The sequence below is a fragment of the Ursus maritimus genome, unplaced genomic scaffold, assembly GCF_017311325.1.
Source record: "Ursus maritimus isolate PB19 unplaced genomic scaffold, ASM1731132v1 scaffold_6, whole genome shotgun sequence".
In the NCBI taxonomy this organism is placed as follows: domain Eukaryota; kingdom Metazoa; phylum Chordata; class Mammalia; order Carnivora; family Ursidae; genus Ursus; species Ursus maritimus.
Window position 1 is genome coordinate 18,430,764 of NW_024426774.1, and position 27,370 is coordinate 18,458,133.

The 27,370-nt window shown below is 42.1% G+C and overlaps 3 protein-coding genes and 1 pseudogene across 4 annotated transcripts in view; 1 reads left to right on the top strand and 3 right to left on the bottom strand.

Annotated features, from left to right (window-relative positions):
• The window catches only part of LOC103671690 (quinone oxidoreductase PIG3), a 6,735-nt gene extending 4,372 nt beyond the window's left edge, over positions 1-2,363 (bottom strand). Inside the window, exons 1-2 of one of the 2 annotated variants that reach the window (XM_008700378.2) lie at positions 1,833-2,363; positions 1,408-1,559 (exon numbers count right to left, since the gene is read on the bottom strand). In XM_008700378.2, coding sequence (XP_008698600.1) covers positions 1,408-1,559; position 1,833 — 153 coding nt within the window. In that variant the 5' untranslated portion in view covers positions 1,834-2,363. The remainder of the gene's footprint in view (positions 1-1,407; positions 1,560-1,832) is intronic. The other variant, XM_008700377.2, reaches the window with a different exon arrangement.
• Positions 1-27,370, top strand: part of FAM228B (family with sequence similarity 228 member B) — a 65,021-nt gene that overhangs the window by 4,782 nt on the left and 32,869 nt on the right. Inside the window, 4 exon segments of the mRNA XM_040622952.1 lie at positions 18,155-18,285; positions 21,423-21,491; positions 23,285-23,476; positions 24,097-24,177. Coding sequence (XP_040478886.1) covers positions 18,187-18,285; positions 21,423-21,491; positions 23,285-23,476; positions 24,097-24,177 — 441 coding nt within the window. The 5' untranslated portion in view covers positions 18,155-18,186.
• Positions 5,404-11,285, bottom strand: LOC121100991 (annotated as a pseudogene).
• Positions 10,170-18,145, bottom strand: PFN4 (profilin family member 4). Its single transcript, XM_008700376.2, has 4 exons — positions 16,173-18,145; positions 15,652-15,789; positions 14,531-14,636; positions 10,170-12,071 (listed from the first exon to the last, which is right to left on the bottom strand). Exons 1-4 carry the CDS (start codon positions 16,287-16,289, stop codon positions 12,043-12,045), a joined length of 390 nt encoding a protein of 129 aa, XP_008698598.1. The 5' UTR covers positions 16,290-18,145; the 3' UTR covers positions 10,170-12,042.

Below are 27,370 nucleotides of genomic sequence, written 5' to 3' on the forward strand. Positions count from 1 at the left end.
AAAAAAAAAAAAAAAAAAAAAAAAGAAATGTGTGTGTCACCATCCCTGGCCCTCTTCCGATAACCCCTCTTTTTCTCAGAAAAATCGGAATAAAGTCAGGTTTTGTAAGCCAGGAAGAGAGACAGGAAAAGTAATTCAAATAAGATACTGTAGGTCACATAATCAGTTGATGTCAGAACTGGTAGGGTCCTTAGCTATTTACTTTACCAAAACTCCTTGTTTTACAAACGGAGAAACTGAGACCTGTACAGGGAGATGACTTGTCCAAAGTCACAAAGTAAATTAGTAGCAGGACTAGGTACAAAACCATAAACTCCTTATGACAGTTCTCATAGGTTAAGTACCAGGCTTTGTTCTCACTGCAATCCTCAGAAGCCTCTGATTGGGGGCGCCTGGGTGGCACAGCAGTTAAGCGTCTGCCTTCGGCTCAGGGCGTGATCCCGGCGTTATGGGATCAAGCCCCACATCAGGCTCCTCCTCTATGAGCCTGCTTCTTCCTCTCCCACTCCACCTGCTTTTGTTCCCTCTCTCGCTGGCTGTCTCTATCTCTGTCAAATAAATAAGTAAAATCTTAAAAAAAAAAAAAAAAAGAAGCCTCTGATTGAAGGCTTCAGAGCAGAGGGGCTAAACCAGGATTGTGCATTAGAACCATCTGAGGAGCTTTTTCAAAGTACACATGTCTGGGTTCTGGTGATGTTTATTTTTGAAAAGTGCCCCAGGGATGACTGGGTGGCTCAGTCGGTTGGACTTCCGCCTTCAGCTCAGGTCCTGATCCTGCATCTCCTTCTTCCTCTGCTGCTCCCCTTACTTGTGTGCGCTCTCTCTCAAATAAATAAAAATAACTTTTAGAAAAGAAAAAGAAAAGTGCTCCAGCTGATTCTGGGCACACTTTTCTCAGTTATTCCAATCAATGCAGTTGGCTCAGTTTAGCTTTTCAAATAGCAGAAAAAAGAAGATTCCTAGAGTATAGTCCCCTGCCAGCTCTGGGACCCTCAGAGTGGAAAGAATACAGACTTTGGATCCACAAAGCCCTTGATTTGACTTACAGCTGCCCTGATTACTCGTGTCTTGGCCTTAGGTGTATTACTTAACCTCTGTCTCTCAGTTATTTGTATAATATGAATGGTAAGCAGGGTTGCCTGAGGAGTAAATGAGATAAGAGTAAAGCCTAACACACAACCCCCATCTCCTTATCTGGAAGCCAGAGAAGATGATGGATTAACCCAGGGTAGATGCTTTGTAAATATTCCTGTATATTGTCTTAGAACCCCCAGCACACATTCTGCAAACACACCTTTATAAGTGTTACAGGCAGTGCCCTAGGTCATTCCTTCATCTGTCTGGTTAATGTTTATCGAAGGCCCTGGAGTCCCACTCTGCCCCAGCCAATGCCTGACTCCTGGGTACCTGGATTAAGTCGGCCCGGTTCAGGGCGCTGGCCGCCACCTTCAGGAGGACTTCACCCTCTCCTGGGCGGGGTTTGGCCACCTCCTTCAAGTAAAGGTTTTCTGGTCCCCCCGGTTTGTCGAAGTGCACAGCTAACATGTTCTCTGAGGACACTGTAGAAGCAAGGGAGGGAGCCCGAGACCCTTTGCGGAGCGCGGCGCCCCCTGCCGGCCAGAGGCTTCCCTTTCGGTTTTCACGAAGTCTGACCCCCGCCGAGCTCCGCCCTCCTTCCCGCGAGGTCCAGCAGCCTCCAGACGGGGAAGTGGGGACACCGTCCGGGCTTGGGTGCAGCGGACGGAGAGAACACTGAAGAGCGTGAGGCAAGCTGCGCTCCCTCTGAGTTGGAACGCCCCCACCGGCTCGGGTGTAAGGTCCTGGAGACTTACTGGGGGCTCGGCTCTCCGCTGCTCCCCGTGGCGCAAAGCGGTCCTGCGCTCCCCTTCCTCGGGTCCCTGGAGGAAAACCCCGCAGCCCAGGACTGCCTCGGTGTCGAGCGCGAAGGACGACTGGACTGTGGGCAGAGCCTGGGGTGGGACTGACCGGGACCTATCCACTTCCTTCTCCTCCTTTCCCCTTTAAGGTGGAAAGTTAGTGACAGCGAATCAGGTTCCTTTTTTCTTTTCTTTTCTTTTCTTTTTTTTTTTTTGAGCCTGGGAAACTAATCTTTCTTCCTGTTGGCAGGAAATGTCCCAGCCCTCCCTGCAAGAAGAGAAAATTTCGTCTCGCTAGGGAAGTAGAGTGCGGCCCATTTTGCAGCCAGGGCAGGCTTTTAACTCGACGCTGTAAGGCTGGCATCCTAAGTATAGGTGGGCAAGCAGCGTGCTGCTGAGAGAAAAGAGAGGGGAAGGTAAAAGCTGTCCTGGAGGGGCGCCTGGGTAGCGCAGTCGTTAAGCGTCTGCCTTCGGCTCAGGGCGTGATCCCGGCCTTCCGGATCGAGTCCCACATCGGGCTCCTCCGCTGGGAGCCTGCTTCTCCACTCCCCTGCTGTGTTCCCTCTCTCGCTGGCTGTCTCTCTGTCACATAAATAAATAAAATCTTAAAAAAAAAGAATATTGTCTCTCAGTTTAAAGAAAAAAAAAAAAGCTGTCCTGGAATCCTTACACTTCTGCTCTTCCTCTTGGGGATGAGGGGGCAGCGCCTGGAGGATGCTGCCCAGTGCGGCAGTTTTGACTGATTAAAGCTGTATGAATAGCCTACATCAGGCTTTCTCAAATTAGGCATTGTTGACACTTTCGGTTTTTTTTTTTTTAACTTTTTAAAAAGATTTTTATTTGTTTGCTTGAGAGAGAGCATGAGCAGGGGGGAAGGGCAGAGATGGAGAAGCAGACTCCCCGCTGAGCAGGGAGCCGGATGTGGGGCTCAATCCCAGGACCCTGAGATCATGACTTGAGCCAAAGGCAGATGCTTAACCGACTGAGCCACCCAGGCTCCCCACTATTGACACTGTGGACTAGATAATTTATTCTGAAAGATTGCCCTGTGCATTGTGCAGTGTTTTAAGGGCATTCCTGGTCTCCACTCACTAGATAGCACCCCCATCCAGTCATGACAATAAAAAATGCCTCCAGGCATCCCCTGGGGGGGAGCAAAATTGCCCCAGTTAAGCAGCACTGGGTTAGAAGAATCCACACAAATATGTGCTTGTACAAAACAAGATAAGTAACATCTTTTTGTAGTGCCTTATAATTTACCACCTCATGCATTCTCATTTACTGAAAAGGAACTGAGATGTAGAAAGATTAATTTGATTTCAAGGGGCACATAGCTAGTGAGTGCTGAGCCAAGAATCAAAATCACATCTGAGTCCTGGTGATGAGGGAGCAGAAGGTTAGCTGAGGGCAAAGCACAAGCTGACACCCTGAAGCCACCCCACCACCACCACTCCTGGATGGGATCTCTGTGACCTTCTCTAGGAAACTTCAACTATCTTAATGTCAATGCCTTGCTAGAGGGGAAAACAACCTTAACTTGACAAAGGCAAGACCTCCAGTATCTTGTAGGTCCTCTTTAACGTAAGAAAGTTCTTTTGAAAATCTCTGTTTTCATTACCTCCCCCAACTCCCAAGTATATAATCAGCCACCCCTCACAACCTGGGGGAGGGGGGCAGCAGCTCTTTCTGCCCACGGGCACTGTCCCCGTGCTTTAATAAAACCACAATTTTGCACCAAAGATGTCTCAAGAATTCTTTCTTGGGGGCGCCTGGGTGGCTCAGTCGTTAAGCATCTGCCTTTGGCTCAGGTCATGATCTCAGGGTCCTGGGATCAAGCCCCACATTGGGCTCCTTGCTCAGCGGGAAGGCTGCTTCTCCCTCTCCCACTCCGCCTGCTTGTGTTCCCTCTCTTGCTATATCTCTCTCTGTCAAATAAATAAGATCTTTTTAAAAAAAGAATTATTTCTTGGCTGTCAGCTCTGGACCTCACCCACATGTGTGAAACAAAGGCAGAAGAAAAATGATTAAATTTCCTTACTACCTACAGCCCATTGACAAGTCCTTAAAACAGGCAGAGTAACATTCCTCTAGGGACTCAACTGCCCTGCCCTGATAATGCTTTGCTAAGGGCAAAAGACAATCCTAGCCTACCGCCCCCCCCCCATCCTGTAAGTCTACTTTAACATATAAAAATTCCTTTAGAAATGTCCGTTATCTTGGGGCACCTGGGTGGCTCAGTTGGTTAAGTGTCTGCCTTTGGCTCAGGTCATGATCCAGGGGTCTTGGGATGGAGCCCTGAATCGAGTTCCCTGCTCAGTGGAGAGCCTGCTTCTCCCTCTCCCTCTGCCTGCTGCTCCCCCTCCTTGTACTCTGTCAAATAAATAAAATCTTTTTAAAAAAATTCCTTTATGTCTAAACCCCCCAAAATACATGTTGGTAACCACCCCCCTACGCATATGGTCCACCGTTACACATCTGGAGGGCCTCATGACTAAGGTTTTATTAGATGGTAATAAATGACCTTTTCCCAGCAAGAGCTAGCCGCCTCAAGACCAGGAAAACCTTGCTTCCAAATTCCTTAGAGACTTAGGCTATCCCTAACCCCCTCCCAACTTGAAAGTATATAATGGGCCACTCCTCATGACCCTGGTGGCAGCTCTTTCTGCCCATGGGTCCTGTCCCTGTGCTTTAATAAAACCACCTTTTTGCACCAAAGATGTCTTTTCAAGAATTCTTTCTTGGCTGTCAGCTTCAAACCCTAACGTTCTTTCCTACACCAACCCCACCAAACCTCACCTACATTCCAAAACTACATCGCTGGTCCAGGGCTCTTTCTACTGTAGCGGGCTGCCTTGCATAGCATCTCTCCTATTAATTGCAAAATCCCCTTTATCTCTTTATTTGCATCCCTCTGCTGAGTACACCTCTTGCAAGAAGGTTATCCAAATTATATATTTTTATTTTTTACTGTTTTTTTTAAGATTTTATTTGTTTGAGAGAGAGTGAGTGAGCTCACAAGCGCTGAGGGGTGGGTGGGAGGGGTGGAATGAGGGAGAAGCACACTTGCTGGATAAGCAGGGAGCCCGACAGGGGCTTAGGACTCGATCCCAGGACCCTAAGATCATGACCTGAGCCGAAGGCAGATACTTAACCAACTGAGCCACTCATGCACCCCAAAATAATATATTTTTATAAAGCCTTCTGTTTTACAAAAATGCCTGTCTGCCACTGTCCCTCCTCTTGCCATCTATATCAAATGGCCAAGAAATATATGAAAAATAGTAGTAAGTATATTACCAGATGTCAGAAAGTACTGTAAGAATGATAACAGTGACAATATAGTACTTATTTCTGAAGTGTTTGTTCTATAGAAATAAGAAATGCCAATATGGGGGCGCCTGGGTGGCACAGTCATTAAGCGTCTGCCTTCGGCTCAGGGCGTGATCCCAGCATTCTGGGATCGAGCCCCACGTCAGGCTCCTCTGCTAGGAGCCTGCTTCTTCCTCTCCCACTCCCCCTGCTTCTGTTCCCTCTCTCGCTGGCTGTCTCTGTCAAATAAATGAATAAAATCTTAAAAAAAGAAAGAAAGAAAGAAAGAAAGAAAGAAAGAAAGAAAGAAAGAAAGAAAGAAAGGCCAATATGTAAGGATGTATGAACAGAAATGTTTCTTGCAGCATTGATCATAGTGACAAAAATCTAGAAAAAAAATTACTAGGGGAACGGCTGGATAAATGACAAATACCATGCATCCATTTGAAAAGTGCCTTAGAGTTACAGCAGTTGACATAGATGGATTTCTGTGACACATTTATTTAATGAGAATAACATTTTGTTAAAACAAGGACAAATCAGCCCTCTATGCATATACTTGGCTATTTACATATATACGGTCATACGAACATGGGAAAAGATATAGAATCTTTTTATTCTATATTCTGTATAGAGTTATTTTTATATGTGTTATTTTAGGTTACCTGGGAGAGGATGCTGTCATGGGAAGTAGGAAACAAAAAAAAGGAAATGAACTTTTAAGCACTTTATATGTGGAGCTATGTGAAATGAAATATTTAAAATTAAGGAAAAAATGATATAGATTGCTATACTAATGGTCTCAACGAACCATATCTCCCTGTAACCGCACCCCTACGTACTGTATTTAGTTCCCTTTTGCACTGACTTTGGGTTTGACTGCATGACTTGCTTTCTCCAAGGGAACAATGCAGTGTTTACATGTTGAACTTGCCCTCTTTTGCTACTGAGAACTTTTTTGCCGTCATGTGAAGAAGGTTGAGCTATCTACTAGAGGATGAGACTTCATGGAATAGTGACAAACTGTGTCAGTCGAGGTCCTGGGACCAAGTAGGCCCAGGTGCTCTGTCAGCTTACTGTATGGCCACATGAATAATCCCTGGTGAGATAGCAGAACTGCCTGACTTTCCCTAGACCAAATGACTGCCATGTTTTGGGCTGCCCTGTGGAGAAACTTATATGTCAAGGAAGTGATGTCTCTGGCTAAGACTTAACAAATACCTGAGGCCTGCCAAAAGCCACATGAGTGAGCCTGGAAGCAGAGCATCCCCCAGTCTAGCCTCAAGATGACTGCAGCCTTCTGAGACCCTAAGACCCTAGCTGGAGGACTCAGCTAAATTGCTCCCAGGTTCCTGACCCATAGAAATCGGGAGATAATAAGTGTTTGCTCTAAGTTTTGGGGGCAGTTTGTTATGCAATAACAGGTAACTAATACAAGAGAGAAAAGAGGAGGAAAAGATTATGGAAGAGGAGGAAGTAGGACAAGAGACAAAGGGTTGAGCTGGGGAGTAAGATCAGTTTGGCTTTTCCTTCAAATGTTTCCCTGCAGAAACCTGCACATCTATACCCTGCAAGGCCTTCAGCACTGCCTCAGAGAAGTCCTCCTTATAATCAAACCCGCGGTGGCACCCTTCTAGGCCATCTCAGTCTTCTCCTTGGGGCTCGTGGTGACCAGGGAGATGGCTCTGAACAGTCTGCTCAACTGAATGGTTGTCAGTTAGCTTTGGTGACAGGGCACGGCTGGCAGGAAGGGGTCTCCAGGGGTCTTCCTCCCCTGTGCAGTGTAGCATCTGGAAAGCAGTGAGCCAGGCCTCCAGGATGGTTGCAGCCTAGGGCAGGGTCAGTCCTGCCATGATGGGCATGGGCATGAGGAGCCCTTCAGGGTCAGTGACATACTGAGCCTGGCTCCTGCCAGGCAGCAAAACCATGGCTGGGTCCCTGATCTCCCAGTGCCCCTGGCAGGTGGGCTCTAGCTCTGCCCATTGTCTAGATGTCTAGAGTCCCAAAATGCTACTGGCTTCTGGGGGCTGGGAATACTGGCCTTGTCTCTGCAGAGAGAGGGGCACACAGATAAGTGGGTCTGATGAGAGGGGCCCAGGGTGCAATGTCAGTCCTCTTTGTTGCTGGAGGCAGATGGCCACCCCACAAAACAGGTTGCTTTTCTAGAGGTTTTGGTTTTTTGTTTTTAAGATTTTATTTATTTATTAGAGAGAGAGAGAGAACACAAATGGCAGGGAGGGGTAGAGGGACAAGCAGACTCCACACTAAGCAGGGAGCCTGACGCGGGCTTGATCCCAGGACCCCGGGATCATGACCTGAGCCAAAGGCAGACCCTTAACTGACTGAGCCACCCAGGCACCCGCAGGTTGCTTTTCTTAAAAGCATATCCTGCTCCAATTCTCTGTCAAGATCCAAATTTTGGCATTGGGAGGTAATTTCTGCAGTGGCAGTATTTCACAGTCCCCCACATCTCTGGCCTCTAAAGAGTCTCCCCAAAGGTTTATATTTTAGCAGAACAAACAAGATCTTCTGCATTAGGAATGGGGTGGAGGCACTGATCTGAGGTGTAGCTGCTGCCGCTGCTGCTCTACATTAAATGGGGCTGGGGGCCTAGAATAATCTCTTCCAGATGTCCATCGGGGTCCCAGCCCCTTCAGCGGCTTTTGCACAGTGCCTCTGTGTCACCTTGAGGCAACAGCTGTTCTGGTGACCAAACCCATGCTTTGGCAGCCCAGCAGCTCAGTGATGACTCGTGGTTCCTAAGCGGAGTGAGGGCTGGCACTTTTCCCCGGAGGAGCTGGGGCAGCTTGTGTCTGGGTTGTTCATGGTAGCTTTGCTGCCTATAGGACTCTCTCTGGGCTATTTCTCCCCTCTCTCCATGGGCACTCCCCCCTCCTGAAGTTGGTGGGACAAATCTCAGGAGCAGGGACTTAGGAGAGCTCTGGGAGAGAGAAGGCTTGGAGTCAGCCTGGTGGGGTCCTCTGCCCCTGTCTTCTGGAGGCTGCTTCTTTGGCTACCTGGCCCTGCCATTTTCCTGGGCACCCACCCATCCATGTGGGTCCAAGGCACTCAACGTCCAAGGCACTTCTTGCTCTGGGCAGTGATCTTTACACTTTATTCTCAAATAGATGAAACTTCTTCAAAAACTATGTCTGTCCCCTCTCACATTTTAAAGTTGATTTCTAGGGGCGCCTGGATGGTTCAGTCAGTTAGGCGTCTGCCTTCAGCTCAGGTCATGATCCCCAGGTCTTGGGATTGAGCCCTGGATCAGGCTCTCTGCTCAGTGGGGAGCCTGCTTCTCCTTCTCACTCTCCCTCTGTGCTCTCTCTCTCTCTCAAAAAATAAATAAAAAATATTTAAAAAATAATAAAATATAATAAAAAATAAAAATAAATAAAAATAAAAAAATTAAGTTGATATCTAAAATATTTAATCTCAAATTTAAACAGTGCAAAGATATGATTTCTGACCATAAATACTAACATTTTAAAACTCTTAAATCAGGCTTTAAAATGTATCAAGTAGAATCCAGATTTCAGATCAATTTGATATTTATAATCATCCACTAAAAGTGCTCAAAACAGTTCTTTAACAGTTGGAAGTTTTAAAATGTCATTTTTCTTCTAGTACTCATATTTTTATTCTACTTTTCTCCTAGGATATACTGCTGTATTTTATGCTTTATTCATCATTCTTATCTGGAACAAAGATGTGTCCAAAAACTGACTCTAATTTAAAAAGTTATTTCCTATGACCACAGGGCTCTAAGTGTTAAATTTCTTCTGGATTTTATTATCATTACACTATTCTTAGTCCAAAATTGATCAAAACATTATTTTGAATTTTTATATTATTTCAGGTATTATTTGAAATATTAATAATTACCGAACATGAAAAGTAAAATTTTATGGAAAGATAGCTCTTAATGACCATTGGTGGGGTAGCATTTTTCCAAGTAATTATGTCTGTGGATGAATATTCCTCATTGCTAGAATGAGACTGCGATCAACATTAATTCTCTTCCTATTTTTCATTTTTATAGACAAGCTCTGAGGAACCTAATTTGCATAAATTAGATGGGGAAAGAGAAATTTCATTATAGGAATGTCAGCCAATTCTCTGAATACCTCTGAGTTATATGATTAAAAACTATATAATGATCTATCATCAAAAATTATTTTCAGTGATCTATTAGTTGGCAACTTAATTAGGTCTTTCTTTAATTTTGTTGAAAGCAAAGACTTGGAAACCACTCAACCTGTTAAGGATTTGTTATCCAGCCATAAGTATCGCTCAGGGTCTTAGCTTCTGAGATCATATTAACAAAGGTTTGTGAAGATTTATCAAATGATTATCAATTATATCTGCTATTTTTTCACTTACAGATACCTTGTTTAAATTGATATATTCACAAAGGATTCAGAAAGTAAAAATGTTAATTTCAATACACTTTTGCTAAGACAATTAAAAAAAAATCAAGTCCTTCTACCTTATCATATGCTTCAAATACATTTTCATTAACATCTTGGAGCTGCAGATTTAATTATGAAAAACATCTGCGACATTCTTATTGGCAAAGCCAGTCCTCATTGTTAAATAATCAGGCAAATAAAATTACTTTCTATCAAAGAAGGTTTCTCATTCTTCAATTCAATTAATCATATTTTTTTTAATTTTTAAAAGATTTTATTTATCTGAGAGAGACAGCATGAGCACGGGGAGAGGGAGAAGCAGACTCCCCACTGAGTAGGAAGCCTGATGTGGGGCTTGATCCCAGGACCCTGAGATCATGACCTGAGCTGAAGGCAGATGCTTAACCGACTGAGCCACCCAGGTGCCCCTCAAGTAATCATGTTATTAATACATGTCCTATGACAATCATCTTGCTTCTGAATTTTAAGAAATATAGACAGATAAGACACAGAACCTTCCTCTCCAAGACAAATGATATAAAGGTTTTCACTATTTCTCACTGATGCTCTTTTTAACTTTATTCTCATGGATCTCTCCTTCACATATGATGTAATTTTTGACAACAGAGGATGGATTTTAAAACATTAAAAAATATTTAGAATTTTTCTTTCCCTCACACACTGCAGGTTTTGCACTCGAAGCCAAGCATCACAGTAAGACTAGGGCTGGATGAGAGTACACCTTTCTTTAGTATCCTGGGGGTGGGGAGGTGGAAAGCTAGAGCTGACATGATTCCTCAGTCACAGGAGCTTTGAGCAAGTACATATGGAAATTGAGGATCTGGGAAAAAATTAATCACTTAAATCCATTTGCGCCTGTGTGCCCCTTCGAAAGTCTTTGTGGATTACCAGGACACAAATCTCCCTCGTTTGGAGAGCCCTGATGTTTCAGAAGATCATCTGGTCCCTGGGCACCTCTGCAGGTACTACGTGGCTGCTACAAAAGGGTCACTTTTGTGGGTCTCTCTGAATAGCTGGACATAGCTGGAACTTTGCGATGAGAATTACAGGAAGCAACTGGACAGATTTGCATAGGAGGGCTCCAGAGAGTGAGGCATTTGCCTTGAGGAGGTTTACAAAATAGGCGCATGAGGCTCCCAGCAGTGCAGTGGGTATGTGTCCAGGAAGGTCTGGCTGACCAGGTGGTGAGCCAGCAAGAGGCTTTGTGATGGCCTTTAGCACTTTAGAGATCCCTGTAGAGTCAGACCTTCTGCCTTGCGGGCTCAAAACCCCAGCTTGACAGCATGTGGAGAGTGAGTATATAATCCACATGACTAAGTTATAAAGCCTAGATGTCAGTGTGCTGATTTACAAGGAGAAACCATTCGCATGAGGACTGACACCAAAATATATACGCAGATCTACATGGAAAGCCTCAGCATGGTTTTGGAATTCAAGAAATTTTATCTTGCTGCTTGATAATGTCAAGAACGGCAAGAGGTCTAAGACTTGATGTCAGTGGTGTAAGGTGTTCCCTCCTCAGGGACAGCTGAAAGTACACCAATCAGGTTGGCCTGGAGTTGCCATTAGGGGAAAGAAAGATGCATCATGCCCAGAAATGATCAGGGTGGAATCCTGAATTTTCAAAATAGGTTCTATAGTTTCCCACCCTTATTGTCCCGATCATCGCCCAGGAGGTGACCAAGATGAGATGAACCCTTTCTGGAGAAGGCTCCATTTATTAACCATACTAAGTTATATAGACTAGGAGGAAGTCAAAGAGATAGAATCAAAAATCTTTTCGAGTTGATTTTTTAAAAATTCTTTTGACTTTTGAAAGGCCTTCCCAATGTGCAACAAAATCAGATGCCTGCAGATGGTGGGGAGTGTGAAATATCCATTAAATGCCTTGACTAGTGGCCTGAAGTGTGGCCTTTGTGCCGCCCTTCTCCCCAAGTCCTACAGGGGTGATGTGGACCAGATGGATGTCACACATGTAGTGAGCTGCATTATAGCTCTGAGTTCTGGGAACTTACCTCTTTTATAGCAAGCAGTAAGAAAGTTTGCTCTTCATTCTGCAGGGAGGCATTACTTCGTTGTTTAAGGTTGCTTTCTGCAAAATCAACCTGAGAAATGGCCTGGATGAAGAGTCGTTAGAGCCTTGCATTCTTGGCATACCCAGCAAGATGTGTGGGAGTGCAAGACACTCATGGATGAGTCTCTCAACGGATAAGCCTTGGGCAGCTATCAGGTTTCTCACACTCATGTCAATGACCAACACTTAAAAAAACAAACAAAAAAACGAAGTAAAGCTTATCAAAGAATTCCAATTAAAGAAGAGGATCTCTTGAAATAAGAAAAATTGCTCCCTTAACTCATTCTTCTTTTAAATATCTTCTTCCTAGTGTTTTCAAACACAAAATAGTCCATAGTCCTTTGATGACTTAATTTCCTTTTTTTCTTAGATATTCTCCTGAAAGGAAACAGAACAGGGTTATTATTTGTGAGCAACAAATTATCACCACAATGTGCTTCATTATATTTATTCCACAGACACTGGGAGTGGCTACCATGTACTGATACTGGAGATATCTGGATGACTGGATACTTAAGACCCAGTCCCTGCTTTCAAAGATATATATATCTCCTAGAATCTTTCATAATAAAACATGTTTAAATGGTCATGATTCTTTATGTCCCAAATTTTCTGTAATTATCATGTAGAATTTTTTGACAGAGAGAAAGAGAATTACAAGAAAAACAAGTGAAGGAAACAGAAGTAATAAGACCAGTAACTGGCCCCTAAGTAGGTTTCAGCCTCGACCATCCCTTGTGAGAATCCAACCACTTCCAAGATTAGCCTAGCCCTTCCTTGAGCAGTGCGACTTTAGTAGCATGATCTTAGCCATCTCCTTCTAACCAGTACACATTCTTCGGAGTCTTTTGTGGTCCTAAACAAGAATCTCAACTTCTACTGCCAGCCACAGAGTCTACTTTACAGGGGTCAGGCAACTTCCCTGTCTCCAGAGGACACCTGTGGAATTAGCCCTGGGCCTGAGCTGATCAGATAGAATCTGGCCTCTTGTCAGCCTAATTGCCCATTTTCCTAGCCTCATTTTCTGTATACCTTTAATGAGGTAATTAGCCCCACTCTACAGGTCTCCGTTTTGTCTTCCTGCCCCAGCCCTAGTCTACTGAAATGGAACCTCCCTCAAATTTTGACATCTGCTCAGAAAATGTCCTTGATATTGCAATTGCCTGTTTCTCCCGGGTTGGAGTTCACTCCTATTAGATGCTTCCAAGGTTGTGTCCTGTCCAGCCTCCGTCCTGTTTACTCTTAGAATACCTCATTGCCAGCTATGTAGCATGGTTTATGACATTCCATGCCAGGAAACTGTAACAACTGGGAAGGTCTGTGCATACATATATTTGTGTGTCTATGTGTGTATTGTTTTCTGTGATGGTACTTAATTTCTCAGTTTTTTAAGATTCATTTCTCTGGAGACTTCCGTGATTCTGCTAGGCAGAGGTCACTCATTTATGTGTTCATCAAACATGTATTATTTGCCTACTCAACAGTAGACACTGTCTTAGGTACTGGAGATAGGAAATTAAGACACGATTCTTATCTTCTAGGGGCTCACAGTCCAGGTAAACAAAGAACTTTAGTGGATCTAATAATAAAAATGAACTCTAATAATAAAGGTATGCATAAAATACGTAGCATAGTGGAGAGAAACTCAAGATCTGACTTGAGTCTTCAGTGATGATTAAGAATTTGACAACTGGATAGGGGCTCCTGGGTGACTCAGTTGTTAAGAATTTGACAACTGGGGGCACCTGGGTGGCACAGCGGTTGGGTGTCTGCCTTCGGCTCAGGGCGTGATCCTGGCGTTATGGGATCGAGCCCCACATCAGGCTCCTCCGCTATGAGCCTGCTTCTTCCTCTCCCACTCCCCCTGCTTATGTTCCCTCTCTCGCTGGCTGTCTCTATTTCTGTCGAATAAATAAATAAATAAAATCTTAAAAAAAAAAAAGAATTTGACAACTGGATGTGAAAGGGCAGGGACAGAAAGGGACACTACAGATAGGACAGCATGTATAGAGATATGGAAGGTAAGACTGTATCTGTTTACAGCTTTGATTTTCTTGCTTTTGGCACAGTATAGCACACATGGTAAATCATCACTGAATATTCGTTGAAAGAATGAAAGAATGCCTTCTTTCCTCACTAGCAGAAGTAGAGGATTCTACTATCTCAAAGGAGTGTTCAAGCAACTCCAGCATTTTTTTTTTTTAGGAATTTAAGTTTACATTAAAAAATCTAAACACAAACATAACTTATCATTCATTAAACTCAACTTTCATAGATATAATTTTCCAGTTAGTCCTACATTAGGTCTTCATTCGAAAACATAAAGACATGGAAGGGGAACGCAGTCGATCCCAACAAGGTAGCTGCCTGGCTCAGTAATTTCTTTTCCTGTAAAGGTTCCTTTTCATAGAGTGACCCCCAACAGCTACATTTCTGGGTTGGTTTTTTATTTTTCTCCTGCTGCCTTCCTCACCCCTAGGCTCCCAATAAAGGGGTAAACCATATGACCCAAGACTTGTCAAATCAGGGTCTTAAAAGAAATTAAGAGGCAGGATGTGAGGCTTGGCCATGATACCAGCCAGGAAAGGAGGCTTTGCAATGCGACAGAACAAAGCTGACTCTCTTAGAAACAGAGACTAGAGAAGCGTTCTAGCAGTATTCCTGTCCCTGGAGTCTATTTTCACTTTGGCTCAGTTTCACTCTGTAAGTAACCCCAGTATCCTTCCAATAAATTCCTCTCTTCTGCCCTAGGTGGTTTGCATTGGCTCTCAGTTACTGGCAGTCAGAAGATCTGACTACCATAGGGAATGAATACAGGCATGGGGAGACAAACTTACCCAGCTTCTCTGTGGCTTCCACACAAACACTAGGATACATGCCTTCAGTGTAAGTTGCCACCAGAAGATACATATGGGTCTTCACAACAATCACACCAGTGTTTTCCTGGGTAAGAGTAAAACAGAATGCCCTTCTTTTGGTTCTAGTCCCAGGACTAGCAGTTACACTCCAGCCACATTTTGTGCCATTTTTTAACTTCCATACACTCATCTAAGTTTTGGACTCTTCACTCTTTTTCACTAATTTAGTTGTCTTTGCTCAAAAAATTTCAGACTTGTAGTAACAGCATGTGTATTTTGAAAAAGTTCCCCAACTGATTGTAACATACCCCTATCCCAGTGCGAACAACTGATATACTAGGGGCACTTGGGTGGCTCCTGGGTGGCTCAGTCCGTGAAGTATCTGCCTTCAGCTCAGTTCCTGGGATTGAGCCCTGTGTCAGGCTCCCTGCTCAGTGGGAGTCCAGCGGGAGTCCTTCTCCTTCTCCCTGCTCGTGCTCTCTCTCGCTATCTTTGTCTATCTCTGTCTCTCTCTCTCTCAAATAAATAAATAAAATCTTAAAAAAAAGAAGAGAAGGTATTAAATTTTGGAATTGGACAGCTTTGGGCTTCAATCCCAGCACCTCCATTATCTGCTGCATGACAAAGGAAGAGTTATTTAACTTTGGGAACTCTCAGTTTCCTCATTCCAGTAAAATGAGGCTATTTACTTTATAATGCAGATGAAGTGTGCTTAACCCTTAAGACAGCGCATCCAGTAAACGTGAATTTCATCTTCTTATTTCTTTATAGACAACAGAGAGCCAAGAGAGGTTTAAAGCATATGAATATTACCTTTTTTTTTTCTTTTTTAAAAGGAGGAGGCTGTAGAGTATGGAGTAGTGAAAAGAGATACTGCAAGCAAATTTCAGTTGATTCTGGAATCAATGTTTTTCAACTAGGCTCTGTGTTCGTGCTTTCTTTTACATATGTCTTCCTAGCATTAGACTGCTGTCTCAGACATTGCCCCTGTAGTAATAGGCTTAGATTGTTTTATAAATGGGATCAGGAGGGACACAGCAAATTGGAATAAAATTCTTAAGGTTTTTTTACCTAGCTGTCTTCAAATCGTGAACACTCACATTCTTAGCATAAAGAGAATAGTCATCTGCCCGGATACATTTGTAGTCCTTTTCCTTGAAATACAATCCTTCTCTTCTGGTTTGCAAAGGGTTCTTGGCGAATCCATTCACAAGTGTTCGGACATCACCAGGCATTATCTGCAGAAGTTAAATAGAGTAGGAGTGGGCAAACTATGGCAGGCTGGCCAAATTTGGCCCACTGTCCATTTTTGTAAGCCTGCAAGCTAAGAATGGTTTTTACATTTTTAAGTCATTGGAAAAAAAAAAACAATAGACTAATATTTTGTGATATGTAAAAATTGCATGAAATTCAAATTTCAGTGTTCATAAATAAAGATTTGTTGGAACATAGTCACATCTATTCTTTTATGTATTGTCTATGCCCGTTTTCCCACTAAAACTGCATAGTAGTTGCATAGTTGTGACCCAGGCCATATAGCCCAGAAATCTAAAATGTTTACTATGGCTCTTTACAGAAAAAGTTTGTTAAAATGCTTATGACCAAACTTGCTTTTCCTTACACTAAATCCTGGTGATGCTACACACAAGCTTCGTTCTTGGAGTTTGATGAGGGCTGCACTGTCCACATGCTTTGTTCCCAGGAGGGTATCTAACAGTAAGTTCTGCAGATGGCTCATGCTCCCTCAGCTCTGAAAAGGGGAACTACAGGTGAAACGATTCACTCTGGCTAGCTTCGAAAAGGCCCGCGAATACAAATCTTCCTAAGACACTTTGGACGGTTTTCAGCGCGTGCACTTTGGAAGTAGTGAAAATGAAGGGTGAAAATGGTGGTCTGTCATCTAAAATCCACCAATACTCAAAGAAGAAAATAGAATCATAGAAAATCACAGTTCACACAGCAGGTTATTGAGTCTGGAAAATCACTGCTCACAATTTTCTAGTTATACCAATGGTTCGCATCAGACTCACCTGAGATTATAAACCAAAACCCAAACACCTGCGGGATGCCGAGTTACTGAGGCTAAATAAGATCAGCTGCTCCTTACCCCAACCAACATCAGCGCGAACTATGGGTACTGATACAGAGCACTAAATACACATTTAACGCATTTAAAGCGGCCTTTCCCTCACAAGACCCCCAAGCTTCTTGGGCCGACCTCATAAAGACAACCTCCACAAACACCCGTCCTTCTAAGGGATACTGAAGGCAGGCGCCCTTTCCGGCAACTCCCGGCACAGTGGTTTAGCCCACGGGGAGGAGGGTTCCCTGAAGAGGGACTGGAGGCGGGGGGGCGGGGGGTTAACGTCCAGTCGTGTTGGCTGGGAAGACGCACAGAGGGTTTGGGGAGGGCGATGGCCCAGGCTGGAGCAGAAGGCACGGGACACTCGCGGAAGGACAGCGGCGGCGCTGAACCAAGGGCCGGGCACCAGGGTAACCTCCCGTCAACGGCGGGGAAGGCGGGGCGGCAAGGCGACGTGCCTAGCTATTGGCTACAACATCTGCTCGTCACCGAGAAGAGCTTCGGTTTGGTTTGCTAACCACGACCCGCCCAGCGACGCCCGCACTTCAGGCCCCTAGGTTACTTCTCCACCGGGTTGGCCTCGGACGTGCAGTTGCGCGGGGCTCAGGGACGCAGCGGCGGCTGGCAGAATTCTGACTCGTTGTCGTCTGTCGCAGCGCTGGGGCTGCGGGGGGGCTGCGTCAAGGAGGCACTGGACTCGAACATTCTGTCATTCCGAGGCGACGGGGCCGAGCTAACGGGGCCGCAGGCCCCGAGGGGCACACTCTCCCGTCGCAGCCGACCACCGCGGGACCGTGGGCCTTGGGGTCGGGCCCCTCGCGTGCTGCAGGGAGCCCAAGGCCCAGCCAGTCTTGGGAAGGAAGCTGAGGTACCCGTGGCGGTCTGCAACTTCCCTGCCAGGCCGGGCGGAGCACGCACTAATCTTGTTGACGGGATGGAAGGGAAGGGACGGGGTGGTGGGTGCTGTAGGTCTACAACAGGCGCAAGCCCTAATGACAGCTTCCCCCTCAGATAACGGTGTGTGTGTGTGTGTGTGTTTGGGGTGGGTGCTTTGGGCGTCCTAGAGCTTGAGGACACAAATTTTTGTGAAACACCCTCCCTCTCTAAGCAGCCCTCCCCCTCTCTACTAAGCCCCTGTGTGGGCTTCAGTAGTCAGAAAGTTGCAGCTCTCCGGGTTCGCGGCCCTGAGTCAGAACACTGCTGCAGTGCGACCCCTAGAGGCCTGGCTGGTGATTGCTACGCCGCCTCGAGCGGGCCGTATTGTAGAAGGACGTGGGAAGCCTGGAATTCCGGGGGGTAGCTGGGGTCAGTCCAGAGAGAACCTCCCCGGCTTAAAACAGGCGGGTTCTGAAGACCTCATCAGAAACTATGGTGAAGGCCTCTTGTTAGGGAAAGTGTGGGTGCCTACTAATTCAGAATACGTTCCACACCCGTTTGTGGTTCAAGGATTGTTAATTAAACAGAAGAGAAAGTAGGATTGTGAGTTCTCATTACTGAATAAGCTAATTTTTTTTTTTAAGTTTTTCTAGGAGCTCTGTTTTTTGTGATCACAATGAGAAATTTAGACAGTGATGATCTGATAAGTGACAAGCTTCACAAGCCCACGAGCTCGAAAGAATGGTTGAAACCTCAGCGACTTTCTTTTATGGAGGTAACAGTAGTATGGCATTTTGAAGTTTGTATTTGGGTAGTTGCATTGAGAAGTGGCTTGTGCTTAATATTTTTTCTATGTTTTCTATTTCATTTCTGCCCTTTGTAATTCCATTCGTTCTAACTTTGTGTTTGCTATTCATTTTCTAGCTTTTTAACGTGGAATCATAGGCAATTGATTACATTTCCTATATAACAAAGTTATAAAGTTTCTCCTGAAGCACTTTTAACTCTTGCTGTATTTTTAGAAACTATTGTAATTTTTTTTCTAAACAGCTTTATTAAGGTATAACTGGTAACGCAGTAAACTGCATATATTTGAAGTGTACAGTTTGATAAATTTTGATGTATGTATGCACACATGAAACCATCACCACAATCAAGAGAGTGAATATTCAGTATTCCCAAAGTTTCCTTCCTGTGTCCCTTTTGTCATCCTTCCCTCCTTGCCTACCCTCAAGGCAATCACTGATTTTTTTTTCTGTCACTACACTATTTAGCATTTTAAAAATTTTATGCAAATGTAATCTTAACATGTATTCCTTTTGTCTGGCTTCTTTCACTCACCATAATTATTTTGCAATTCATCCACGTAGCATGTATCAGTACTTCATTCCTTTTTTTTTTTTTTTTTTGCCGAGTGCTATACCCTAGTTTGTCCATCCTGCTGATGGAAATTTGGGTCATTTGCATTTTTTGGCTATTACAAATAAAGCTGTAAGGAACACTGATGTATATGTCTTTACATGGACATACGCTTTCGTTTCTCTTGGGTATCTAGTTGTGGAATGACTGGGTCATATAGTAAGTGAATTTAACTTCTTTATGAAACTGCCAAACTGTTTTCCAAAGAAGTTTGCCTTGTACATACATAGTTCAAGGATCCGCCAGAGATTCGGTCAGTTAATTTGTAAAATTGGTGGCATCTCCTCTATGGCTTTCTCATTTCAGGTATTTCTCTTTTGACTTTCCAGCTCCTATGGTTGTCCTGAACCCTGTCTTCTAATTTTTTTTCTTTTTTTTTTTTTAAGTTTATTTATTTTTTGTAATCTCTACACCCAACATGGGGCTCAAACTCACAACCCTGAGATCAAGAGTTGCATGCTCTTCTGACTGACCAGCCAGGTGCCCCTGTCTTCTAATTCTTGAATTCTATAAAACTTCATGTTTCTGAGTTTGAGCCTTTACCTTTAGCTCTGATGGAGGCCTGCACTAAGACAGAAGTCCGTAAAAACTGAAAACTCACACCAATGTTATTCTCTTTTTCCAAGCGTTGACTACGTTCTTGTTTTTCTCTGCTTTTGGTCAGTCTCCAGTGTCTTCAGATTGTTGTTTTTTATATTTTTGTCTAGAATGTTAATTCAGTACCCATCTTGGTTTTGAGAACAACAGATTTGCCAGGAATAGCAACTCTGTGAGACAGAAAGAACAAAGAAAATGAATCTGGAGTTAGGTATATTTGAGTTTGTTTTGTTTTTAATTTTTTTAATTTTTTTTTTTTAAGATTTTATTCATTTATTTGACAGAGAGAGCACAAGCAGGGGGAATGGCAGGCAGAGGGAGAGGGAGAAGCAGGCTCCCCGCAGAACAGAGGGAGCCCCATATGGGACTCTATCCGAAGACCCCGGGATCGTGACCTGAGCTGGAGGCAGTTGCTCAACCAACTGAGCCACCCAGGTGCCCCTATATTTGAGTTTAAATTCTGACTCAGTGCGGGATTTTCTAGGCTTCTGGTTGTTGCTTAACTCCCGTGACTCTTATATTTCCTTGGGTATTAACCATCCTTGGGAAGGTTAGTTCTTGGATTTTGAGATTTTACTCATCTGTTCTGAAAACTGGTGGAACTGAAGCCAACTACTTCCAATGACTGTTAATTTGAGAATATTTTGTTTTTGTGCAATTGTGAGAAGATTTCAAAGGCTCATCCCAAATGTCCCTCACTTAGGGAAGTTAAAAAAATTTAATCGTATTTCCATTGTGGTAAAATATACATAGCATCAAAGTTTGCTATTTTTGACTATTTTTAAGTGTACAATTTAGTGACAGGTTTACAAGCTCTTGTATTTTCTGGTGGGTATTTATGCAAGATTTGTTATACAAGTGGAAAAAATTAATGTTATGAACTATTTCCTGAAGATTATGTGCTTTAAAATCTGAAAATGTGGGGTGCCTGGGTGGCTCAGTTGGTTAAGTGTCTGACTCTTGATTTCAGCTCAGGTTGTGATCACAGGGTTGCGAGAGAGTCCTGCTTTGGACTTCGCGCCCAGCAGGGAGTCCGCTTGGGATTCCTCCCCTCCCCAACCCCTCCCCACCATACTTGTGTGTGCTCTCTTGCAAATATATCTTTAAAAAGATTTGAAAATGTGACTTGTATATAAATTTATTATTTGAAGCTATAATGACTAAATGAGTTAAAGTAGAATTCACTAATGACTGAATGAATTCAAATAGAGGCCTGATTCTATTTTATTTAACTCATAAAGGTAAAAGCATTTTATAAAACGTGAAAAAAAGATGGGTTCTATTTACCATGCGACTCTGGGAAAGTCGTTTGACCATGCTGAGACTCAAAATGTCTGTGATCTGAGTTATTTTTTGCCCTTGAATGAGCTATAGTAAATGGCAGAAAAATTCAAATACCCTTTAAGAAGTACTTGATGAGGGTTCCTGGCTCGGTAGGGAGTCTGCTTCTCCCTCTGACCCTCCTCGCTCTTGTGCTTTCTCTCTCCCCACTCTCTTTCTCTCACACATAAGTAAATAAAAAATCTTACCAAAAAAAAGTAGTTGATGATATGATTTGAAGTAGAAAAATTGTATTTACAGAGAACTTTCTAGGGATATGTCTGTCACATAAAAGCAAGTCCAGACAGTATTAATAATCTGATTTTTAAAATTTTTTGGTTTTTGGTTTTAGAGAGAATGGGGGCGGGGAGGGGCAGAGGGAGATGGAGAGAGAAACTGAAGTTGGCTTTGTGCGGAGTACAGAGCCTGACACGGGGCTTGATCTCAGGACCCTGAGATTGTGACCTGAGCCAAAACTGAGTTGGATGCTTAACTGACTGCACCACCTAGGTGCCCCAATAATTTGATTTTTTTTTTTTAAGATTTGATTTTCAAAATTTCATTTTGTCATTTTAGGCATTAGCTAAAGAAGATATTGATGCAGCTATTCAATCAATATTATATAGAGAAAGTTATGTAATTAAGGTAAGAATTGACTACAGACTGTGTTACAATTACAAATTAAATTTTATTTGTCCATTTTAGGTGTAGTGCATCATCACTATACAAACGCTCATTAGCCCCTAGGATTAACCTTAAGAGATCTCTGAGATTGTTTTAATTGACTTATTCTCTTTTTATACTTTGTGGGGATTCTTTCACAGATACCTTTATGTAAGAGCTTTCCCCCAATCCGTTCTTTCATCTAGTGGGGCTTCTGTGGCGTCAGTGTGTATTCTTAAGAGTTTTAAGAGCTGTTACTGGACCACACTGACCAATTACTACACAGGTATGCATAGGTAAGAGGAAGGCTTTAACTGTAACAGGATAGGCTTAATTATAAAACAAGATGAATGTCCATGTAAACACTGGAGTGGGTAACCTGTAAAGAAAAATTTTCTTTAGAGTTGTTTACAAAGGAAAGGAGCTATTCATTTAGAATGGTTGAAGAGTGCTATGACCTGAAGCTAGGGAGGGATAGAGCCCAGAGAAGCTCTCAGGGTTCTTGGTTTTTAGTAATTAATTAATTAATTTATTTATTCATTTTGAGTTTCATGTTGTTGATTGTAGTAATCACATAATTTCATTTGCTAGATGAAAGGTGGATACGTCTTGGATAAGAAGTTTTAGTTCATAGTCTACGTCAGTCATTTTCTTTACCAGCTGTTTGCCATTTCATCCAGGTTGTATTATACTTCTGCCTCTTCACTCTTGTCTTTTTTTTTTCCCTCCATAGAATATACTTCTTCCACATTCTCTCATTCCTTCTCTTCCTAGATCATTCTTCATCCTTTAAGGCCCATCCCAAGTGTCTCCCACTGTAGGAATTAAAAAGAAAAATTTAGTCATTTTTTCCCATTGTGGTAAAATATGTATATTATAACTTCGCTATTTTTAACCATTTTTAAATGTACAGTTCAGTGACATTACTTACATTCACATGTTGTACAACCATCATCACTATTTCCAAAAGATGGATGTTGTGAAATCATCACCATTATCTATTTCTTTTTTTTTTTTTTTTTTTACCTGATGTGGGGCTCGATCCCATAACGCCGGGATCATGCCCTGAGCCAAAGGCAGACGCTTAACCGCTGTGCCACCCAGGCGCCCCACCATTATCTATTTCTATTTCTAAAACTTTCATCACCCCAGCCAAAACTTTATACACATTAAGTAATGACTTCCCATTACTTAAAGGACCCCAGAGTTCCCTCTAGTAACCTCTAATTTATTTTCTGTCTCTGAATATTCGCTTATTCTAGATAATTTCGTATAAGTGGGATCCTACAATACTTGTTCTTTTGTGTCTGGCTTATTTCACTTAGCATATTGTCTTCAAGATTCATCCATTTTGAAGCATGTGTCAGAACTTCATTCCATTTTATGGCTGTCTAATATTCCATTTTGTGTATATACCACATTTTATTTATACATTCATCTGTCAATGGACAGTTGGGTTTTCACTTTTTGGTTATTGTGAATAATGGTTCTATGAACATTGATGTGCAAGTATCTGAGTGTCTGTTTCTAGGGTGTGTGTGTGTGTGTATTTTGCTATATTGTCCCTCTCTTGTATATTTGTTTTGTAGTCTGTCTCTCCAGGGAGAGCAGGCATGTTGTCTGATTTATCTACATATTATTCACTAATTCCAGTATAGTGTGTGTCACCCAGTAGAAGCCAAATAAATGATTGAATTAATGAATGACTCTGTGGATTATTCTTAGGACTGTAAATGAGCTTTAAGGTAATTGCCTTTTCCATCATTGTTTATTAGGAGCTAGATAAGTATTTACAACATCATGACTTCTTAAAGGCAAGAAGAAAAGAGATGTTACATAAAAGATGGGCTGACCATGTGGCACATCCTCTCCAGAAGAAAATTATAGAAAAAGTTTGTTCATATAAGAAGATTAAAAAAAGGAGACAAGAAGAATTAGATGGTTTTTTAAAACATGTAAATAAAAAGGTACCAAGAGGTCATTTGATACTTTCTTCAGTTGGTTTAAAACTATGATTATCTTTATAATCATCCAAACAGCCTGCCCTTCTAACTCTGTATATGTATAATCTCTACTCTGTTATAGCATGTACTGTTCTTAAATCCAGGGCACATGGAAAGGATGGAGGGAAGAGGGTTAGGTCTGGATTTAAATGTGTACATCACAATCAGTTTTCTTTGCTTTTTAAATGTAATTATTAATTTTATATACCAATTAAATTTGGACTCTACAGGATATCTATATATAGTTTTCTAGAACTCAGTTATTTACAAAGCTGTAAAATATTTTGGCATTTCTAAGAGATCTGAGATATTTGGCTAGTAAGCATTTAAAAACAAATTCCCAAATCTGTTAGTTTTCCAACATTCATTATTCTTGTAAATTTTAAGTAGATTCCTTCAGTCACTGTAATAGTTATTACTTGGCTACATTCAGTTTAATTTCAAATTTGGTCTTCTCTTCCCCTTTGCATTTGTCATTGATGCTGTTTTGAAGCAGAAGATGAACTATGTGACTCTTGAGTCCTGTTATGCTCAAAATCAATTGTGTACCTCTTGTTATCTGTAGTTTTATTTCCTTCCTATAGGGAAATGCATTTATAGAACATTATGATCCAAAAGAGTATGATCCTTTTTATATGAGCAAAGAGGACCCGAATTTTCTGAAGGTAGGATAGATTTCTTATTTTTGGTTTTATGTGGTTGGTTATTCTGAGTAGCCCTAACATATAGGTAGTTCTTTAGTGATTCCCTAAGAACTCAGTAACAATAGTTTCCCATCTCCATATCTCAGAAAGGAATAAAAAAGCCAAAGTCCAAAGTAAATTAAACCTCTATAAAATTTGAAAATACTGTATAATAATTGGGTAATAGGTGATATTTAAGAATTTCATAGACTTTTAAAATTTTGTTACAAATGTAATACATTTTTCATGATACATGAAAAAAACTTTTTGGAGAGAGAGAATCTTAATCAGGTTCCATGCCCAGCATGGAGCCCAACCTAGGGCTCAATCTCCCAACCCTGATATCATGACCTGAGCTGAAGTCAAGAGTTAGATGCTTAACCGACTAAACCACCCAGGTGCCCCCCCAAAAATCTATTTTTAAATAAAGAATTAAAAAACCACTCACAGGGGCGTCTGGGTGGCTCAGTTGGTTAAGCGTCTGCCTTGGGCTCAGGTCATGATCTCAGGGTCCTGGGATGGAGCCCTGTGTGGGGCTCCCTGCTCAGTGGGGAGTCTGCTTCTCCCTCTCCCACTGCCTCCTTCCCCCTGCTCATGCTCTCTGTCTCTCTCTCAAATACATAAGTAAAATCTTAAAACAAAACAACCTCACAATTTCATTACACAGAATGAACTTATTAACATTTTTCTGTATATCCTTGGGGATAGCCAAGACTACTTTCTTTATATAGATGTATATACACGTTTTTATTTTCCAAATTGGTGTAACACACATTATGTTTTATAATTTGCATTTTTTCCTCAATAGTTCTATGATTTGCTTCTTTCTTTGTCAATAAATGTAAATACATAATTTTAAACACTGCATAGTATTCTATTAATAACAGCTGGGGTGCCTGGGTGGCTCAGTTGGTTAGGCCTCTGACTTTTGATTTCTGCTCAGGTCATGATCTCAGGGTCCTAAGATTGAGCCCCGATTTGGGCTACGCACTCAGTGGGGAGTCTGCTTGAGATTCTCTCTCTCCCTCTCCCTCCGTCCCTCTCCCCACTCTCTCCCTTTCTCCCTCTTTATCTATCTCTCTCAAATAATCTCAAAAAAAAAAAAAAGATAACTTGCACTGAGGCTTAACCAAATGTTAGGACTTTTATTTATTTATTTTCCTCTTCACTGCTACCACATGATGTAATTTGAAGATGAGGCAAGTGAGACATAAATTGGTTAAGTTACTTTTCCAGAGTCACACAGGCATAAATAGCAGAGCATAGATGTGTTTCTAACTATATATGGTATCTTGCTATACCATCACTTTTTTAACCTATTCCCTACTGTGAACATCTAGATTTTTTTTGACTTGTTGCTGTTATAAATGACATTATGATGAACTTCCCTGTAACTATTTATTTCGTAAGATTTTCCTTGGATAAGTTGCTATAAGTAGAATTGCTGAATGATTTATATTGCCAAATTGTCCTCCAGGATGGTTATATAAATTTGTACCCACACAAGAGAGTCCATTTTCCCACACTTTTGCTAATAGTGAATATTATTAAAATTAAAATCCTTGAGTCATAGACCTAGCTTGAGTCATAGACATTTTAAGCTAATGGCATTTGCAGACAAAGCAGATTTTTTGTTTTTCGTTTTGCCAAATTGGGTTGTATGCATGTGTTATTGTCCCTATTTTATTTTATTTTATTTTATTTTATTTATTTATTTGACGGAGAGAGACAGCCAGCGAGAGAGGGAACACAAGCGGGGGGGGGGGGGGGGAGAGGAAGAAGCAGGCTCCCAGCGGAGGAGCCTGATCCCAGCGTTTTGGGATCACGCCCTGAGCTGAACGCAGGCACTAACGACTGAGCCACCCAGGCGCCCCATATTGTCTCTATTTTAATAGGTGAAAGTTAAACTGAGATGTTGACAGCTAGAGCCTTATATAAACTAGCTAGTAACATAACTAGTAAGGGGCAGAACTGGGATTTGAAACCAGATTTTTTTTTTTTTTTTTTTAGATTTACTTCATTTATTTGAGAGAGAGCGAGAGCGCAAGCATGCTTACCCCAAGGGGAGGAGGGGCAGAGGGAGAGGGAGAGAGAAAATCTCAAGCAGACTCCCCACTGAATGTGGAGCCCAACTCAGGGATGGATCTCATGACCCTGAGATCATGACCTGAGCTGAAATAACGAGTCAGAGGCTTAACCAACTGAGTCACCCAGGTGGCCCTGAAACCAGATCTTTTTGTGTCAAAATTGCAGTTCTTTTACCATGCTGTCCTTCTAAATGAAGCTGATAGGTGGCTGCCTCTTCAGCTGAGCACTTTGAAGTTATAGCAGCAGTTCTCAAAGTGAGGAATATAGACCTCTGAGAAACCTGGAACCCTTTTAGGGGTCCGTTAGGCCAAGTATTTTCATAATAGTGCCACATATCGGTTGCCTTTTTCATATTGTTGACATTTGCTCTGATGGTGCAAAAGCAATGGTGGGTAAAGCTGCTGGTACCTTAGAACTGCTTAAGTCAGTGTCACCAAATCATATTGGTTGTCATTATATTCTTTATTGCCATGCATTCACAGTAGAGTTCAATTTCACTGAAGTTTGTCCTTGATCAAACATTAAACATTGTTAATTTTATTAAATCTTGCTCCTGAGTACACATCTTTTGAATATTCTGTGTGATGAAATGGGAGGTATGCAAAGAGCATTTCTGCTGCTACTGAAATGCAGCATGAGTGCATGAATTGTGAGCTATCCTGGTTAAATTTTTTTTAATGGTACACCATTTTTACTTGAAAGAATATCTTACAAACTGTGGTTATTAAGTGTTGGATATTTGGCAGACATTTTCTGGAAATGAATGAAGTACATCTGTCACTTCATGAAAAACAACTGACAATATTTGTTGCTAACAGTAAAATGTGAGCTTTCAAGCAAAAAATTTGAATTTTGGGAAAATACTCACTGTCATGAGTATGACAGCTTCCCAGTGCTCTTAGACTTTTCTGATGAGAGGTAATGATTTTAATGAATGTGATTATAGCATAATTAAATATATTAACATTTGGAAGATCTCATGTAACTCAGCAATACAATTTTTTCCAAATCAACCCATGACATAGATAAAAGATCCATTCAAAGTTCAGGATAGCCAATGGATTTTAATGTACTTGAATTTGAATAA

Excerpts from the sequence above, each read along its gene's own strand:
- PFN4 (XM_008700376.2), bottom strand. The coding sequence starts at position 16,289 with ATGAGCCATCTGCAGAACTTACTGTTAGATACCCTCCTGGGAACAAAG. Across the intron at positions 15,790-16,172 it reads TAGCATCACCAGGATTTAGT|ATAATGCCTGGTGATGTCCG; the intron begins GTAAGGAAAAGC and ends TAACTTCTGCAG. Across the intron at positions 14,637-15,651 it reads ATTCTCTTTATGCTAAGAAT|GAAAACACTGGTGTGATTGT; the intron begins GTGAGTGTTCAC and ends ACTCTTACCCAG.